This window comes from Perca fluviatilis, chromosome 4 (genome assembly GCF_010015445.1).
Source record: "Perca fluviatilis chromosome 4, GENO_Pfluv_1.0, whole genome shotgun sequence".
Lineage (NCBI taxonomy): Eukaryota > Metazoa > Chordata > Actinopteri > Perciformes > Percidae > Perca > Perca fluviatilis.
The window spans coordinates 20680616-20701756 of record NC_053115.1 but is presented as its reverse complement, the minus strand read 5'-3'; the positions used below and the strand labels follow the sequence as shown (position 1 = coordinate 20701756).

The window sequence follows — 21141 nt, the reverse complement described above, 5'->3', positions numbered from 1 at the left end:
TCACAGGGTTACACATCACGATTATAGTGTTTTCTTTTACTCGCCTTCAACAAATCTTGATTGTATATGGCCTGTAGTGTTTACTGCAGGGCAGTATGATGGTGATGCTTTGGCTCCAGAGTCACGCACTTGCTTGAAATGTATTACATTGCTGCAATTGAACTTTGGACACATTTTCCAAAATGTGAAAGTGATCGTTACGTGCCTTCATAACTCAACATCCTTTCTATAGAACTAGAAATGTACCTTATCCCTTGTATTGTCCTTCGTGTCTCGGGGACTTGTTTAGTTTATTTAACGCGTTCAAGTGCAGGATGGGTCTCTGGACCCCGAAGGACGAGGCCCCCGCCAGTTCACGTGAAACGTCATCACATAGTACGCAAGGGTCACCGGGGACCCGAAGCTCAACGCAGGGCCAATACAAAACGTCAAATAAACTGAACGGGTCCCGGTGACCCGAAGGACAACACAAGGGTTAAGGCTGCTGTAGTAGCATTTTACTATTCTAATGATGACACTGTCTATGGTACCTGCTGACACGGTCACATAAGTGCTAAGCATGACTAAGGGCTGTACTGTACTAGATCCACTGAGCCACCATGGCTCTCATTTACAGACTATAAACTGAAGTAGCAACTTGACCTTATGATTCTGTGTAAGTGAAGATGAACATAATGCTTTTGGCTGAGTGCTTTTAGGGCTTTACAGTATCACGAATGCACACAGAATTTATTCTGAACTTAAATGTCAAGAAGCATTAAAAACAACTCAAGGCAAGAGATATTGTTATTCAATTAAAATTACACATTTAAAGTAGAGACTTGAGATGGTAACAGTTGAGACAGTCACTTTAATGGCAAGATAATTACATGGCAGCAGGAACATTCATAAAACACCTTTAACGTCTAAATTCTTGCAAAACAATGATATTTCATAAATATTCATGTAGATAAATAAACTCTTCTGATGGGTATACAGATGAAACATGTTTATATATAACAAAAATGTATTTGTACTCGGCTGGTAATTTCAAAACGACACAATTTCACCATGTACGTAAATGTGAAGCTAGAACTAAGTGAAGAAATGTACCCTTCTTTTCTTACCTGATTTGAATCATTTTTATGTAAATACTGCAATAGAACATCAAGTATCTACAATAACACATTGTATAGTATGTAACCTTTAGTGTTCAGTTAACAATTTTGAACTGTTTTACTATTTTTGAGGAAAACCAGACAAAATATACACAAGCCTAAGCTGTTGCCCTTCACATAGCAGCCAAGGATAAATCCGCAACTTATGATTTATCCTCCAGCATTCTTTTGACCCAGACATGATAATTCAATTAATTTCAATTTCAATTAAATTTAATTTTTAGTATCAAATCATAACATAAAAGCACCTTTTTGTCAAAAAGGAATAGTTTGACATTTGAGGAGATGTGCTTCTTTGCTTTCAGAGAGAGTGATTTGAGAAGATTGATACCACACTCTGCTAAATATAAGGCTACAGCCAGCAGCAGTAGCTTAGCACAAAAACTGGAAACGATGAAACAGCTATCCTGGCTCTATCCACAGGAAACAAAATCAGCCTGTTTAATCTGTACATGTGTAAAACCTAGTTAAATATAAGTTACATTCCTGTTAAATTAAGATGCAACATATTAAAGGAATAGTGCACCCAAAAACAATACTCACCTCCCTAGGATCTCTATTGTCCCAGAAAAGTTTTATTTCGAATGGCGTTAAAAAGAGCGGAGTGCCCGAAAAATAAAGGCATATCAGCCGAACAAAAGACAGAAGAAAAGGTTATAATTGTCTGAACATTTTTATGACAACTATTAACTAACTATATTTTCCTTTACAAAGCATATTTCGGATCCTCTGGTGCAAAACACATTTCTTGACAGGAAATTCTTCGTTTAGCAACAGTTGAGCAAAAATAGTTCTGTTTGTCTCCATGAGCCCAGGAATGGATAGAAGACACCTGGATAATGCTGCATGGGAATTTTAAGAGAGTTTCTCAGATGTTTTATAAGCTTTTTAGTTTTTTTGCTGTCTGTCTCTCAAACTCTGTTGCTTTTATTTTTTCAGGCGCTCTGCTCTTCTTATTGCCTTTCAACACAAAACTTTTTCTGGGACCATTGACAGCCTAGGGAGGTATATTGTTTTTGGGTGAACTACTCCTTTATTTAGTCAATTTTAGAGATTCTGGAAGGCAGATTTTGTTACTGTTGAATAGCGCCAGACATATGGAGCTAGGACAGTGACTTTAAGTCTTGGCATTGAAAATAAAAGTTCTATTAAATAAATTAATACATTTTTCTCATGTAACTCTCTCAACTCTCAAAATGTCAATCGTTTGCTTAAAGATGGCTGCACACTATTAGCACTTACATTCTGAGTAAAACAGTCCTTTTTTATGTGGGGTCTCCCTCTGCTCAACACAACAGTATTTGCCAATATGTGAAGACGGAGAGACAGACAGAAGAGTGTAAAGTTTCAATATGCACATTCAATTCTGCAGCCTCTGTTGAGACCAAAAAGTCGTGTTCAGTTTACCAAGGCATCCTGAATGTGACCAATAACAAGCAAACATTTAAAGCTGGCTATGTGTGTTTGTTTTTCTGTTTAAGAATGGTGGCTTCCTGCAGCTGGTACCTCTCTTATTACTTCTGCTTTGATTCTCCTGTCATTACTTGTTAATAAAGGTAGAAAATAACAGTCCTGGCCCTGGCCATCTCTTTAATGACAAGCCCCATTCTCCGGTGTTTGTCTGCCTGCGGGCTCGTGGTTCTACAGCGGTCAGTCTTTACGCTTCAGCAGCACTTTATCCTTTCATCTTACAAAACCCTGATCAATGCGAGATCAGAGGGCAAACCACTTCATCTGCTACCTGTCCGTGTGTGTGTGTGTGTGTGTGTGTGTGTGTGTGTGTGTGTGTGTGTGTGTGTGTGTGTGCGTGTGCGTGTGCGTGTGCGTGTGCGTGCGTGTGTATGTGTGCGTGCAGGGTTTTCTTTTCCCTTCTCATTAGCATGTAATTGGCTATGCCCAGAAGCTAAAAGTCTACATCTCCTCTCAGGAGATCTCATGGTGAAGGAAATAACAGTTTTCCTACATATCAATCACCAGTAAAATGTAAACTTACAAATATCGTAAAAGGAAACATTATAATTTCAACACACGTAGGTAAGTGTCATCTAAGAAATGGCACGTGTTAGGAGTTTTGATAGCTATATCCTCTTAAAATCAAGTAAAAGGTGGAATGTGTGGAAGCAGAAAAAAGAGAGGGAGCCAGCTTCTAACACACAACACAGCTGTGATTAGCAACCTACTGTACATCCAAACTTGGCAGTAACCATTAATGCAATAAAGTGTATATTTACCGGTATATATATTGTTTTGTTTTAATCATTATCACATCATCTCCAACAGGTGTTTTCTCACTAGCTAAAAAAGTACCAGTAGTTTTCAAAACATCTTGAATATGGTTTCTTACAGGAAAACTGTAATGACTTACATATACATTTCTGCAGTGAGTATTGAGCAACAATCATTTGCAAGACGAGATAAAGAAACTTAGAAAAAAATATCCTCCAAAAAGTACTAAATAGCTTTGTAAATTTTAAATATTTATCCACTCTATGTGTAAAAATGTTGAAAGCCGCAGCTCTCTTAGAATGTTAATTTAAGGTTAAAGCTGCAAAGATTTAACAGTCTTAAAGTCTTTAGGTAATTTATTTCATGTAACAGTGAATGACCAAACTTTTAGAGTGTGACTAATTCTATTGTAGCTTTACTTCGGCAAAGCCCCAAGCTTCCATTTATTTCATACTCTTCAGTCAGAGTTACATATGTTCACTATTGTTTCTTCTGAAGTGGCACAATGTCTGGAAAACAATACACCAGAAGAAATACACCAAGGCATCTCAGTGCCAAATGATAATGGATAAATCACAAAGATCGGCACAAGAGATTCTTTTAAGGATTATTTAAAAAAAAAAGGACAGGCAAAGCATTTAAAGTTGTCCATAAGCTTTAACCTTTTTCACAAAGTCTTAGTTTTCTATGTAGCCTTTTTATTTATGTACCCACTCGTCATCTGCTGTGAGACGCAGCAATAAACAAACAAACAAGTGACCTACTCATCCAGAGACAACACCTAAAACTTGAGAATATACTCTAACAAGTTTCTTTTATACATGCTTCAAGTTTTGAAACTGGGGTGTATTCCGGGATGTCATCCATTTTAAATACATTTACAGTATATGCAAATATTTGTGTCATCACTCTGACCCCAAATAAATTGGAAATGAGCAGGATGTCTCTGTAGGTTTAAGAAGTACAACTTGTTGTTTTGATTTCAGTTGCCCAAGTCAAGAAGTACATTTCTCAAGAGTAAAACTTTCTACCAGACACGACACTTCAGCTCGGGATTCATTTGACTGCCTTTTTGGCACTGGAAAGCTTCTGAGAACGCTTCGAAATTCTGGAGCGATCCAAGCACCCTAAAGACAAAAAAAAAAAAACGTTATCAGAGTGATAAAAGCTATAAAGTATGTTATGAATGTTAGAGGAGCACTGCTAAGTGTGAGTCCAGCGTCCAAGTCCTTACGTTTGGATCAGCGAATGGAGCTGCACTGATTCCAATACTTAATTGAGTTGTGAGATAAAGATTGGGTCAAATTAGTGATTGTTATTTTGGGAAAAGACAATAATTAAACCAACAATAACTTATTTTTCAACAGAAACAAGCCGTGAACACAACACTAACATATTGTCACCTTTTATGGTGATATGACACGTTAGCATTTGTTAGCAAACAGCTATTTAGACATCCAGCTGTAGTTGTGTTTCTGGCCACCTGGTGAATGTGAGTCCAACATTCACTCTCTTTTAGCTCTGCTTTGATCTCCACCAACTCGTGACAAATATGTCTGGCTCTTTAGCTGCTAAATGCTCCACTATGTTCACCAGCTAGTTGCTAGCTTTGTCTGGCTGCCGTTTAGTGCTGAGCAGGTTTAAAATGCTTTCTTTTTGGAGATTATTTTTCTTCTTCTTAAAGCTTTAGTGCGAAACCTTTTGATATTAATGAATGTCCGTTACATTCAAGCCATTGCCAAATGAGTCCGAGTTCCGCGGTCACGGAAGGCTTGTATCATGTGGACGCGCCGACAGTTTTGTTGTCATTACTTTGAATTCCTCATGGGGGAGAGAGAAACTACGCACTATAGCTTTAAAACAGCTGTCTGCTGTGCCCATAAACAAATGAGAGGAACTGCAGAGTCAGGTGAGAAACATCTCTGGGTTCATCATTGCAAGTAACCGTCATGTCATTGTTAATATAAAAATATGAATTATAGACTCTTTAAGGTATATTAAATAGCCTATATGGGGTTAACTGGATTTAACAAAAAAAAAAAACTGTATTTTCTATCCATCAATGACAAGAGTCTTCCTTAAATGTGTTTGTAACTCAAAAAAACTGCAACACATATATCAATATGGATCTTATTTTGAAAATTGAAACACATAATAAAAGTGGTAAAAGTTTTCTTTTAACCAGAGGGAGTCAATTTAGCAGCAAGCTAGTCTATATCCTGCCGGGATTGTTCCGTTGCCGATGGAAATTCCGCCGATTTCACTCATTTCACTCCGTGTTGGCTTTTTAAACTCCGGTCGATTTATGAGGACTATGGTTAACCTTTTCTCAGATCTCTGCAGGGTAAATCCAGACAGCTAGCTAGACTATCTGTCCAATCTGAGTTTTCTGTTGCACGACTAAATAAATCTGGTTTATTGGCATTTCTTTTAATGGTTTATTGGCATTTATTTAAATGGTTTATTGGCATTTAAAGTATATATTTAAAGCGCCTCGGTCCTAGCCGCATCACTGTCGTGCCAATAATGACGTTAAATCAAACCCTCTCGTGTAATATTGCTTAATTAAAATCCATGAAACTACCTACCTATTAAAATATTGTTATTGGTTCTATATACAGTATCTGAGAATACTAAAGCTCCTTACCTGTACTCTAAGGGACTGTGTGAGTCAGTCTTGATGGACTGGCTGGCATACTCAGGCCGATAAGCACCACACCACACCTAGAAGAAACAAAACTGATTACATGAGTGGAGTAATCTACTTTTAAATCATTAAAACAAGCTTTCTGCAGACTGTTAACATTAAAAATAACTTTTACTACAAATGTTGTAATTTACCTCAAATATAACTTTATATATAATATATCATATGTGTATACTATATATTTACAGCACTTAGCATCTAATGATTCTTCTAATTCCCAGCTTTTATAGTGCCATTTTGTTAAAGTTATTTTACTAATGCACCAACTGACTCTGATTTGTAACGTTTGACCTGTTTATTTGTTGATGACAGTTTCGTGCTTATGCTTTTCATTCCCTGGCTCCGAGACGCTCTTTGCTTTGGCAGCTCTTCTTCATCCCCTATGTGTGTCTAGCTGAACACTAAATTGTTCAGGGATTGCTTCAGAGTCTAACCCCCTGATCCCTCTCCCTTTGTCCCAGTGTTTACTTCTCAGCGCCAAACATCCATTGAAAAATGCACCTCTGAGTTTCAGCTCTCGACTCCAGAAGGAGAAATTATTGTCTGCCTTCTGTCTGCTGAAATAATACATTCAGAAACAACATATTCCCTCATTATTCTTACTTACTTGGGCAAAGTTAAGAAAGAAAAGTTGTTTGTAATCCATGTCTAGACCAGGTAGACGAGGCTCCTCACCCTCCATCTCCACCCACTTTAGGTAAGCCTGTAAACACACACACACACACACACACACACACACACACACACACACACACACACACACACACACACACACACACAACAACACACACACACACAAAACAGGTTTCAGATCTACAGAACGTTTTTATAGACATTTTGGACTTTGTTATTGTTGCTGAAATAGTAACATGATTTTGTAGAGCTAACATCCAACCTTATATGCTTGATGAATCCCTCCATTGTCTGCAATGTTCTCCCCCAAAGTGCTGATTCCACTGACCTGCAGCCACACAGACAAAACCATGAACACACAAACACACACACCGACATGAAAACACTCATCCTGGTGATCACCTAATACATAGTTTACATTGTCGGAGATTAGAGCCAAAAGACAAAACAACTAATTTCGTGCTTACGTTTTGTCCACCAGCTAGCTTCCAGTTGAAGTTTCCGTATTGTTGCACCATGCACTGTGACTGCTCTTTAAAATGCTCAGCAGAGTAATTACTCCACCAGTTTAGCATATTACCATCCTTGTCAAAATTACGCCCTGTGAGGAAACATAATACATTTAAAGTACCGTTTGCCAAACATGATGCATGTAAAAAGCAGTAACTTGTGTAACCAGTAAACTTAAAATAAACTGTTATTATAAAATGGCAGTGAATCATAAACTGCATTTATCAGTTTGGGCTTCCACAAATATCCACGATGAATCACTCGTGTCTCACCGTTGTCATCAAATCCGTGTGTGATCTCATGTCCGATAACCATTCCTATCCCACCGAAGTTAAGGGCCTGGTGCTGATGTTTGCTGAAGAAAGGCGGCTGCAGGATTCCTGCTGGAAACACTGGACAGACAAAAACAACAGGAGTAAAAACACAATTGAGTACTGGCAACATTGAACCATACATTGTTACCATAAATATAAAAAAAGAAAAACATCTCTCATTTGAGGCAAAGCTCTTACCGATCTGGTTTCTGTTGGGTGAATAGAATGCATTCACCACAGCAGCACCAATGATCCACCTGAGAAGTGATAGGTTTATAATTGATAAAACAGCATTAAACTGTATTTCAGTTGAAGATACTGTGCTGTAAAATCCATGCACAGAGCATATTCTGCACCATGAAACAAAATATTTAAACCTTTATTTTCAATGTTGTTTGGGGATTATTTGATGCGGACACAGAGATTCTTTCTCTTGTTACTGTAGGACATTTAATGCACCATGTCCATTTTAGAAAATCGGTTTCTTATGTTTTGGCTAAGAACAGCCCTGTTTACTATCTTAGAAACAGAAAGCAAAAACGTATGAATGTCTTTTCTCAACCTCATTTAAAAGAGGGGGTTTGTGTTGTCACCGTTGCATTTTAACTGTGAAAACATGGTGACCACCTGAGGGCAAAAGCTTGTGTTTTACTGATAAGGACAGTTTGTACTGTCAGATGTATCAACAGCTTACAAGTCTGGGTCAACTGGTTCTCTGAGCTTCTTCAGACTCTTGTGTGCTTCAGACTTGAGGTTCTCGAGGATGTTCTCAAAGTAGTGTTCTTCACTAAAATTCAGCTGGAAAACAAAAACAAAAAAACAGGACAAATCAGAGATGAGTGACATATGTCATGTTATTGTTCACAGTGGTCTGGGAAATAGACTGAGTTTTTACTTACATGAGCGTACTCACGGTCAAGCTTCTGGTTGCCTTCCTGTAGAATATGATCTGGATAGCCGATATGTTCCTTGATTGCCATGGCCTACATGACACGCAGAACAATTAGCATGGTAAGACTGAACATCCAGAGAAGATACATCCTTATTTTTTAAGCTATTTTCTTAGCCTGGCTGTGTACTTTACCTTCTCTTTTGCCTTCTCCTTCGAGGGAATATCCATCCAGCTTAACTCCTCCAGTGTTTCCACATATGCTTTCTGGATCTTACTGATAAGGTCACTGACCTGTTAACAGTGTAATCACAATCCCATACAGAAACAAATTGTCATAATTATGGGGCCCCGGGTAACACAATACATTTTGTGTATAAATAGATTTTGTTCATAATTATAATTGCAATGTCATTACCACTATAATATGTAACAGTGGAGTGTGAAATGTATTTCGAAAAGCGACACTTGGCGCCTCTAGGTCTAATTTCTGCACATGAATTTCTTACAAGAATGCAGCATGAGACAGCTTGCGTTAATTGTTTGATGTAAATTGCCTCTGTGTTAGTAACTGATTTCCATGCTCTAAGGAAGCTGATGTTTTTGTTATGTTCAGGGGGGTTACAAACCAAAAGGACTTACCATTCGTTTGCTTTCTCCAGCAAAGGTCTCACGCACATACAAAGCTCCAACTGCGTTCTCCATGCTACTCTGGACATAACGGACGCATTCTCGCCACCAAGCATCCTCCACAGTGGTCCCATAGAGAGTCTGACCATACACACACACGCACGCACACACACACACACACACACACACACACACACACACACACACAACACACTGTAATTGAGTTTTTGATCAAGCTCATTTTAATGTGCTGCTCTTTTATGTCACGCTCATCGCACCTTTCTGTAACGGGCTCTGGCATCTTTGAAACGGCGGCTCAAACTGTTAACTCTGTCAATGATGAGCTGCCAGGTGAGGTAGTTCTGCATAGTTCTGCAAACATATATAGTTTTTTTGTCAAAGTGTTGAGCTGAATTGGAACAATTCTGTAATAATTGAATTTGCCCGGGCTCCTGTTTGCATAACACTCTTAGACTGACCTGACACTGTGTTTTGAGAGAACGTCATTCATCTTCTCAAGGTAAGGAGAGCTGTACACCACCACCTCCTCCTCTAGCTGCACCTCGATGGACACGCTGGACAGCACACCTTGAATAAATCGTGTCCAGTTATAACCCTGGAAAACAAAAGGGAGGAGATATTTTGCATGTTAAACATGGTTAAAATACAATATGGTTAAATATGTTTTACATGGAAGGGCTCCCAGCTACGTTTCTAATTATGTGAAGAAGGTGGGGGAAGTTCAAAGTAACAACACCACAGCCTCAGCCAGTGCAGCTAAATTAAATCTCTATAGATTCAAGTTTATTCAAAATCTATATATTTGTGCCATCAAATAGAACAAGCTACATCCTTTAATTAAGGAGCTCAGCACTGTCAATATTAATTAATTAATTGATTGCCTGTCTCTGTTTATTTCATTGATATTTGCATCTTGAACACTGTAATTGGGGATGTTAATGATACTTTGTACCTTGTCTGCTTCCTAAAAAATATATACATTGTATTACATTTTCCAGTTCTTTAGTTTTTTAAATTGCGGCAAGCTGCTACTGTTTGCGGGTGCGGTAAACATTTCCATAGTAACAGTGAGCTCCACCAATCAGAGACGTCGCTGTTATGTTTAGGATTGTGGGTAGTGTAGTACTTCTCCATGACATCGCAAATAAAACATGTTTTTCTTGAAACAAGGTTGATATCATACAGATTTCTGGCTTCTTACAGGGGCATAAACCGTTGTTTCACAATCTCATAGGTTGGGGTAAGTGTTCTTTGGATGGTTTAGACATTATGGCTAATATTAAAAATCCTTATAGAGAAAATTAATGGGAGTTTACTTCCGGAACTACAAGAATAATATTCTCTATTAAACCGTCTCTGCTATGCTTACCAGCAGTCTAGTACACCTTGTTAGCTGTTAGCTGAAACTACGTTTTAAAGGTGCACTATGAGTTCCTGCATGGTCACTTCTGTTGACGTTCCAAGTAAATTTCAAACAAAACAGAGCAAGCTCGCCCCTCCCCCCATGTTTCCATAACTGTCATATGACTAACTGTCACTAACCCCCACCCCCTCCCCCAACCATCTTGTTGGTGATTGGCTGGAGTGGTTTGTTGTATTTTGGTGCACAGCCTTTGCCTCTAGTGTTTGTTTGACGTTTACGACCCCTGTGTTGTCTCCCGAGACCGAGCTTTTTCACAGTGTATTCAGGGGGCAGGCAGCTAGCGGATCAAGGATACGAGATGCCTACGATTTGAGACAAAAATAAAATCGCGCTGAAACCATGCAGGAACTCATAGTGCACCTTTAAGGTTTCTGTTTTAAAGGAATAGTTTAACAATTTGGGTAATATGCTTATGTACTTTTTTTTGCCAAGAGATAGAGTTAGATACAAAGATTGATACTACTCTCATGGCTGTTTGCTAACTGTATGTAGCAAGAACCAGCAGCTGTTAGCTTAGCTTTGCACAAAGACTGGAAACAAGGGCAAACAGCTAGTCTGGCTCTATCCAAAGGTAATCAAATGGATCTACCAGCACCCTGAAAGCTTACTAATAACATGTTATATCCTGTTTATTTTGCATGGCAACCTCTAATTACACTTCAGTTTTTGTACAGATTAAAAAATAAATATATAATCATGTTTATTAGTGAGCTTTATAGGGGCTTGTAGGTAAATTTAGTTACCTTTGGACCGAGTCAGGCTAGCTGTTTCCCAATGTTTCAAGATTTTGCGCTAAGCTAACCATTTAGCTTCATATTAACATACAGTACTGAAATGAGATCGGTATCAATCTTCTCATCTAACTCTTGTCAAAAAGCAAATAAGTGTATTTTCCAAAACTATTTATTTAATGGACACGTGTAAGTTAATTGGGAATCTTTATTTGCCATGGTCATAGTATAAATCTGATATAACCAATGTGTCTTTACATTTGCCTTCTACCAAGTGGACAGCTGGCAACTTCCCTGATCAAAGACACAAGTGGAAACATCCTCAATCACTCCAATCAGAGTCAAATATAGTTTAGTGCTTGCACTTTATGTAACACACAAGAAAGAAGGGAAATCACACGTACATTAAAGCTGAATGTGCTTTGTAGCTCTCCAAGTGTCATCTTGTTGTAGAGAACGGTGACATCTTGGCGCTCCTCTGCCGGTGATGTGGCCTGTACAGCAACAGGAAGGAAGAAGCCTTCTATAAACGGATGCTTGGTTATATATATTCACATTTTGCTCTCCTTTCATCAGCAAAGTCTCATTCGTCATGCTCTTGACAGACAAAAAAAATCTGGTTAAAAGCTTGGCTGATCCCCTATGTTCACACTAAATGTAGCCTGATTCTCTCATTTACTGGACGCAGAGAGGAGGTACTCATTTTTCATCTTGTCATTATTAATTTTCCTTAAGCCCTCATCCCACAATTCCATTTCCTGTTGAGGCTGGCACTCACATTGGCGATGTCTGTCTCCAGCTCCAGCACTTGCATCATTTCCTCCCACACACGGTCATCATCCTGAGTCAAGTTCCTGTCCTCTCGGGTTATCTTCGCAATAGAAACCATGAAATGTAGGTAGGCCTCTCGAACCTATGGTGCAATCACACGTTATTAAATTTTGTTTCCACAGCAAAATCAAGGTTGTGTCAGAACAACCAAGGTGATTGGTTAGTATTAGATTTGCACCACTCAAATAAAGGAAAAAATGAAAAGTTTATTTTCCAAAAAGTAACTGGTTACTCAGGATATAGACTATATCCTTGACGGTCCACTTCCTGTGCCGCAGGAAATTCCACCAGATGCATGTATTTTCCATTTCCTTCCGCTTTCTTTGTGTTGGAATTTTAAATTTGATGGATAAGTGAGGACCATTGTTGACTGCTCCTCAGATCTCTGCAGGTCACATTGAGACAGCTAGCTAGACTATCTGTTCAATCTGAGTTTTCTCTTGCCCGACTAGTTTGCAGCGGCTCTGTGCAGAATTTAGCGCCGCCCATGACAATTCTGATTGGTTTAAAGAAATGCCATTTGACCAGAGCACGTTTTCCTCCCATACCCGAATGCTATGTGGAGTAGCCAGACCCTCCTTCATCGTGCTTTGGAGGAGGGTCTGGAAAAGCGAGACTACTCAGGAGGATAAGACCAGAGATAATAAGACCTAACTGTGGACACTTCCTTCAGTAGAAAGTAGTTCCAATGCAGCTGTAACTGTGAAGTCCTTACCTTTTTGTAGTTTCCATCATTGAAGTAATAGTCTCTTGATGGCATGCCAAGTCCTGGCTGGTCAATCTAACCAGAATAAGCAAGAATAATAATTAAGAATGTTGGTATGTCTTTAACAGTATAATTAAAATATATGACTGGCAATATTCTATATTTTTCTTATTGTCAATAAATCCCATGAAAATACCAAAACTAAACTAACTAAACTAATAAACTACTACTAGTCGTAGTTGTATTTATCTTTTATAAAAATGAAACATTTGTGACCCGTTTTTAAAGATTTACATCTTTATTAGAAACGAAGTGCCACAGACAGGGTAGGGGAAGTTAGAAAGTATTAGGAGACAGACTAACACATAACGACTGTATAATAACATTATGAATGTAATCTGATTTTTTGTGATCTTACATAAATGATATGGCGCCGAGAGTCCCGGTCGTCTGTCCACACGTACATGTCCAGCAGAACCTTCTTGTGGAAACGAGCGGTAAGCTTTGCTAGTGTGTCCTCGAGGCTCCATGCTTCCTCTGCAATTACAGGAAGAAAAAAAACTGGCACTTAGTTTAAACACAGTTATCTAACTGTAAAGAGCTATTTAATGTAGCAGGATGCAAAAATCAGGCTCTGCTGCACATTTAACTGGGCTCTCTGTGTAAATCTGTGTGTGCAGATGCAGCTATGTGTGGTTAATTCAGTTTGAGCCACCGTCCATGATTACATTTAATTAAAGTGTCAAGTGCCAGGAGCTTGGGGAAGAGCAGTGTAGACTATTTAAAGCATCCTTCACAGTCCCGAGTGAGGACCTGCTCCTCTACCCACTCATCACACTCCCAAACTCCACACATTCTGTTTTGCTGTTCAGCTGAAGAGCCTCGGCCGGCCTCTTGATCCCGCCAACAAAGCTCACACTCAGCAATTCACTGAGTGCAAATATAGCAACACAAGCTCTGCGTGAGCACATGTTTTTGAGTAGGAACATGACTGCTTGTTTGTGTGGATGTATTGCATGTGCACATTTGCATGTTTATACAGAACACGGTGTAGGCATTAATGAGAGTGTGTTTCTACCTGTAGTGGTGTTCCAGTCATCTGACGCCACAGGCCAGTCTCCGATACTCTCAATGAGCTGCAGGAGGGGCTGGGAGTCACGCTGCTCTATGAGGCCTGCAGGTAAAATACCTTAACTTATGAACACACAACAACACTGTAGTCTCTCTACTATTCATTTGGTAAGACAACATGCCTTATTTAGATTGAAAAGTTGTAGTTTTTTTACCTTGGAAACAGCAGTTCAATCTCACCACAAGAATAAACCTTCAATCTCAACCTTTGAGCCAACATGGACGAAAAGTCCTTAAAGGGTTCAGAATTCTGACATTTCAATGACAACTGGGTAGCTTCATCTGCAGGTCTTAAAAAAGTCTTATTTTGATGCCTCAAATAAGACCTTAGGTTGAAAGTTATAAAAAGTCTTTAATTTAATCTACAAAAGTCTTGTCTGTCTTGCCTGCTGTAGACTGTTAGTTACAAAATGTTCTTGGAGCTGATTGTGGGCTGTGAGATGTGAGTGATTAACACTGTTACTACTGCTAGCTACAGAAACTAGAAAGCTCGTACTGTAATGGGTAAGTGTTCATTTAACTTTAAAACAATAAAACTCTAATGAACTTAATAATTTTAATTGTTTAATCCATCATCCATTTGAATGCACCTTATCCATGCCCAGGCTGCACTAATTACATTAATGATATCATTAGAAAGTATTGCCTTATACAGCTTTACGAGTAAGTACTGAAAAGATGTGATATAATATTAAATAAGTCTAGGACACATCTCTACTAGTTTTCCATCATACTTTCATACTTTGGCCAGTATGGTCATGAAACAGGTATTAAATTGCATTCTATATATGACATTATAAAGAGCTTTACAAGTCTAACATTTAACTTAGTGAAACCTGCAGAAACCCTGGCTGAGGAAGATACAATAAGCAGCTCCAAGCAACTGTTTATGTTTATTTTTTTAGAAGTAAAAAAAACCCTTATTTGGGCAGTGTAAAGAGAGCCTTACTCTCATTCATGCAGGAGTTGTAAAGGACTTTGGCTTTCTTGATGGCATTTCTGTCCTTTTCATTCTCTGTCTCAAGAACACCTGCAACAACAAAACACATGCAGACATTTCATCTCTGAATGAAGCCCACGCATGGCTCTGAATGCTGCAGCCCACTGACCACTAAAGATTAAGCCCAGCTGACCTTTGAGGACAATCTCCAGCTTGTCCCTCAGAATGTCAAAGACGCTGTGGCGGGAGCTCGTCTCTGGGATAACATGTCTCTCCAGCCAACCCCCGCAGGCATACTGGTAGAAATTATCACAGGGCTTCACAGACTTATCCATGTTCTGCAAGAGCCGAGCAGCTTTGAGGTATCACAGAGAGAAGATGGGAAAGAGAGACAGGGTGATGAAGATCCACATGTGGTTAGAAAACAGCTTTTGGCAGGGATGGGGGCAAAGAAAAAACAGCTCCTCTCACCTGCAGTAACACAGTCCGCAGTTGTGCACACACTGTTGTGGCTGGAGCGAAACAGCTGGCCTGAAAAAAATCAAGTAAACATTCATGAGAAAGCATGCAGACTCTTTGACAAACTACACCCCAACTGAGACAAGGAGGATGTTGCTCTGTAAAACAAGCTCATTCTAAATAGTCTAGATCATTGGTGTAGTCGTATGTGTGACGTGCAATGTCAGCAGTGACTCTGTTCTTTCACTTTTGTGTGGCACTGCTGATCAGGCAGTAAAGGGAATTACAGTATTACAGTGACTATCCGAGGTGCACGCTCCAATATGACACATGCCTGCCCACTTATCACACGGTGCTTCCTGTGTTCAGTTTACAAGTTTAAAGCGAGGAACACTCACCTTCACTTGTTGAGCTCCTCGACACACTTGTTTTGTTATATTGTTCTGAATTGGTTGGAAGAAACAGATTTTTAGACACCATTATACACAGTTAGGACAACTTTATTCTAAATTATCACGATAATTTAACATGTAAGCATGAGAAAACACAATTGAGGCCTATACAGCATTGTGTTTGTGTTTCACAAAAGTCCACAAAAGATCATCTATTCTTTCAAAAAAAACTGCAATGAAAAGAACCTGGAGTTGTTCCCAACTTAAAGGTTAGGCCTGTGTGTAGTGTATATTATGAGCAAAACCCTTCTTTTGCTTATTTAGGTGAGTAACATTAACATTTAAAAATCCCTAAAAAAAACTGATGACATATGTGCATCAATATTGCATGAAACAATGTTACGGTCATATGTGAAAGCATTTCTAGGGTCAGGATATTTTCCTGTGTCAATGTCAGCTTGCAGTCACACAAAAACAGAGCAGGGGGACACTTGTCATTAGCCATCTGTAACATTTAGATCTTTCCACAGTGAGCCTGACAAGAGCCATTACCTTTCACAACCGATGTGTAGAGGACTACCAACCCGGCCAAGGCACAGCTGACCAACAGCAGCAACACAGACAGACCGATTTCTGCAACAGTCCAACGACGCTTTCCAGGTTTACTTGATTTCTCCATGATATCCATTTGACTTTCGGATTTGCCCATATTCCTCCTGACTGCCGGCTCTGTGGGAAAGACACTGTTGGAGTGTGGGATGGTCGTGGCAGAGAGCTACCAGTGTGCGCGTGTGTGTGTGTGTGTGTGTGTGTGTGTGTGTGTGTGTGTGTGTGTGTGTGTGTGTGTGTGTGTGTGTGTGTGTGTGTGTGTGTGTGTGTGTGTGTGTGTGTGTGTGTGTGTGTGTGTGTGTGTGTGGGCTGTGCAGTGATCCATCAGTAAACTGTGCCAGCTGACCTGCAGTGAGCGAGCTTCAACTGCTAAACACCTACAACAACTTCACTGACAGGAGTTGTGAAACTGTTGGTCTCGCTGCAGAAAAACAGTTTGTCACTTTACATGTTATTCTTTTCTAAAGTAATGTAAAACGTTTCAGCCCAGGTTTAATTTGTATAGCCTTTACTTGTATAGCCTGTTTAATTCACAAAATGAGCCTTTTGGCCATTCATTTATTACCTTTAAAAGTGATGACAGCCTTGATAAAAGCTAAATGCCTACATTCTCTCTAATTTATGTATTTACCATCAATCTATCTTAATGTGAGAGGAATTCAAAAGGAAAATTAATTGGGAGATTTAGTAAGAGGTGACATAAGGATTGCTTTGTCCTGCTTTTCTTATTGGAACCTGGTGGTGGTCCAGCGTTGATATACACGCTAAAAAGTGAGTATGCATCTTGATAACACGGCAATAATGGCATACGAATTGGCGTGTCATACATACGCTATTTCATGATTTAGCTCCTCAGTCTTCTCAAAATCCTTTAAATGAAACAATCTGAGAAAGATAAAAGAAAAACTGCTCGCATCTCCACATTATGACCAAAGCTGGTGACGTGGCATCACAAGTAGATATTTCTTTATTCTAATGGGCCACAACTCAAAAAGGTATGGTTTGGAATAGTATGGTATGGTATGGTATGGTTTGGTGTAGTATGGTATGGTATGGTATGGTAATAATGATAGTTCTCCAGGGCTCAGTGCACCTGTTTTAATAACCTGACCACATACATTTTGTTCAGTGTATGAGTTAATTTAAGACATTTTTTTTCACTTCATCCATCTGTTGTTAATATAGGACAGAGGGTTGTTGTGTATATTGAATGTGACATTTATTCTGGAAACAATTTGGGGAACTGTAAATTAACCATCCAACTTACACCCCCCCCCCCCCACCACCACCCCAACATACACACACACAGACACACACACACCAGGCCTCATAAGCCCACTTTAAAAGAGCTCATTTTTATGCACAATAATTATGTATGTGTGAACACAATATTGCAAATGAGCATATGTGCAGGGGACAAAACGACAATCACCAGTGGCTTTCAGCAACATTGCTTTGCATCTATTCACTCTGCCGCACCTGTTTCTCCATAACCAGCTCCATTGCCCTATCATTAGGCCTGACAGGGGACGGGCTGTAAATCAGAGGTTCACACTGCTGTGCCCCATTAGCCCTTCCTGATGAATACTCATGGGCACATATCTGGCACTACAGTGATGAATAGCAGGCAGGGGCTTGTTAGAGCTTCCCTGACTCAGACTGCACAGAAACTGTTATGCTGCATCAAAGACAGGCCTCACTTTAAGGAGAACTACGCAATAATGTGCGGTCTACTGTGTCAATACAAGATTTGTTGTTGTCTAATAGTAAGACTTATTTACATCTTTAAATGTCCTCAGATTGTAAGTTGTGCTGCATTTCTGTTTTATTTATCCCTGTTTTTAGGATACGGGCAGACTGTAGCAGTTTAGTTGAATTTCTAGCAACATGCATTTCTAATTGTATTTTTAAACAACCATAAAACCCATGAATATTAGAGGGATAGTGCAGATATGAAGTGGGGTTGTATGAGGTACTTATCCATAGTTAATGTATTACCTACAGTAGGAAGTAGTACCGACACGGAAGTTAAACAATATACTGCTATGGACGGGGGCAGCAGCAAAACATGTTTTAGCCACCTGAAAAATATTGGTTTAAGTGTATGGGAACTGAAGTCGTTATAACGCTCTCTTCAAAGCCACCAGACTCCTTTGACAAAAACAGAAATTTTAACCTTGCAGAACTGGTTTACCGATTTGCTGGTCTAACCTCTGCCTTGATTGGTTAGTTAGTGAGTTTGTTTTGTTAGTTCCCTAGTACCATTTTAAAACACCAAAGTCACACAATAACAGAAACAAACTAAATGATCGAAGCAGTAATAGACCAGCAAATCCTATGTTCTGGCATCATGTAGACTGACTATGGATAAGTACCTCATACAACCCCTCTTCAAAAGATCTAAACTATCCCTTTAAGTCTATGGCTTCCTACCATTTCAATTCAGAAAATTGGACAAAAAGGGTATAATATCCTAATATTTTAAGCATTGGTGAAATGGCATTACAAAATGAAACTGAAATCATCAAGCAGGTTGTTAATAATCAGAGCATGGAACAAACATCTATGTGACTTGTTTCTTGCATTTATTTGTACCATTACGATGGCATTGGTCTTCATGCCTGTTGCAACAAGAGCAGTCTAAGGAATTAAATTAATAAAGTTTGTTCATTTCTGTATCACTAATGCACAAACCCTACTGAATAAGATTTTTGTTATAGTTGAAGGAGACAACAGATAACGAATTACACACTGAAATATAGTTTTTACTGCTTCACTGTTCTTTACCGTCTTTTTACCTGATGATGCTCTGTGTTCAATTCTGTTGTATTTTTTTGTTCTTTTATCTTGTGTTTTTTTGTAATGAACTTTGCAATCTTGTTTTGAAACATGCTATAAATAAAGTATTGTCATTATTATTATTATTATTATTATTATTATTATTATTATTATTATTAACTCATTTAACTTTGTAGATGTAATATCAGTAATATTTTTCTTTCTCATTAAACATTATTGGAGTGGTATTTTCCTCCCCCTGAGTAGCGTTTGCAGATTGTCCTGCAGATAGCCAACAACCAGATGGTTAGGACAGCTTCTGTGTAGCCTGAGAGATAAAAACCCAGGGCCAATAAAATAAAATAAATTCACTGCTGCTCATTGCTATGAGTGCAAGGTAACAGTCAGCGTATTTGTATTTTTATCAACTAAGACAACCGGCAACGGAATAAGAAGCTGCAGTGACAGACAAAATCTGCTTCACGTCCTCCAGCTGCGGCTCTACACAACATCCTCCAGCTTTATGCCCGCGTTCCAACAGTGAGGCCTCTGCAGATGATGGGGGTCTGGCCAAGAGGGCAGCATTAAAACATTGTTACAACAATAAATACAAACTAAGCAGACTTAGCAGACTAAGACAACTGTCGCATGCTACAGTTAAAAATAAAGCAAAAACCATATGTGACAATATGTGTCATATATGATATGATGCATAAAGCAAAAACAAGACATGTTTTTCAGATCCTTTCAAATTGACTTGACCAACAGCAATCATCGCTGACAATTTCAAGTCCCCAGGAGAAAGGGGACTCCCTTTACTCTGGGAACTAACATCTAGAACATCGTGAGGCTGTGTAGCTTTTGATTTCTACTCTGTCAACTGTGAGTGGTGCATCAATGCAAAAAGCTACCGATCCGGTCAGTGACACTGATGATCCAGTTCAGCTCGAGGATTCAGTGTTGAAAATGCGTTCGTTTATGTGCTGAGAGACTGACCTCAAATCGCAATTTTCTGAATATGTCTCCAGCGCCAATGACATTATATGATGCATGAAACGTTAACATACCAGTGACATGGTGTAACCTAACAGGTCAGAGGTTCAGTGTGTCAAAACAAAATAATTCCTCTGAAAGTGAGACTAAATGTTTTCAGGTCTGCTTGTTTTAAGCACATTAAGATTACATCCAGTGACTGGTACCGTTCCTCTCGAAACATACTGCTCCAAATAAAACAAGGATTAACTCGCAGGTCACACTGCCAACACACTTTCTCTAGGTCACTGTTATTCGCTTTTCTACGGACGTATACCTCCAAGTCTTTGATAATGACAGCAGCAATCATTTTTTCCACATGTACAAATGTCCAAACAGCTCAAAATCTTAGAAAATGTCTTACATATCTGTCCTGGGACTGCTGAGAATCTGACATGAGTGATACATAAAGGCTGCAGTTTCAGGTGGGTAACTTTAACCACCTTCACTTTGGTACTTGACAGCAAACAGGAATCTGATCTGAAGGATCCAGAGGCTTACCTTTGTATGTGGATGGTAGAAGTCCCTGAGCCTTTCCCCCCCACAGCGCGCTAATATCTCAAACACCCCTGCTGAGCATCCACTCAGAGCTGGTGTGTAGAGAAATGAGTCTGTGCTGCGGGTTGAAGGAGACGTTATCCAGTTTAGTGTGCTGCTCAGGGAATGAGTGAGGCAGCAGAGAGAGAGGGAGAGCAAGAGATGGAGGAAGGGAGGGAGAGAGAGAGAGAGGGAGAGAGAGAGAGAGCGAGAGAGAGGAGGCAGATTGGAGGTGATAGTACTGGATTGTTTTTGATTAAAGTACTGGGATATTGGGGATGTGTGTGTTCTTAGGGGTTGAGGTGAGGTGCTATAGGTGTGTATCTGAAGGGTCAACAGGATGTGTTACAGTGTGCATCAGTTCCCCCTTTGTATCCCTGTGGAGTGCGGCTGAGAGGAAAGGGCAGAAAAATCTGGAAAGCTTGCAGAGAGATAAGAAAAACATGTTCTTAAAGCACTCTGCAGACAGATAATCCAGTAACAGA

At 39.3% G+C, this 21141-nt stretch overlaps 1 protein-coding gene across 1 annotated transcript; it reads right to left on the bottom strand.

Moving 5' to 3' along the window:
- Positions 1-832: 832 nt before the first annotated feature.
- On the bottom strand, positions 833-20769 carry mmel1 (membrane metallo-endopeptidase-like 1). The gene is made up of 24 exons (XM_039799026.1): positions 20621-20769; positions 16253-16429; positions 15707-15751; positions 15321-15380; positions 15043-15204; positions 14859-14939; positions 13857-13952; positions 13197-13315; positions 12788-12853; positions 12020-12154; positions 11646-11735; positions 9546-9682; positions 9345-9438; positions 9079-9207; positions 8632-8730; positions 8447-8530; positions 8242-8345; positions 7746-7804; positions 7506-7625; positions 7191-7324; positions 6986-7051; positions 6698-6793; positions 6031-6107; positions 833-4510 (listed from the first exon to the last, which is right to left on the bottom strand). Exons 2-24 carry the CDS (start codon positions 16407-16409, stop codon positions 4411-4413), a joined length of 2310 nt encoding a protein of 769 aa, XP_039654960.1. The 5' UTR covers positions 16410-16429; positions 20621-20769; the 3' UTR covers positions 833-4410.
- Between the last annotated feature and the right edge of the window lie 372 nt (positions 20770-21141).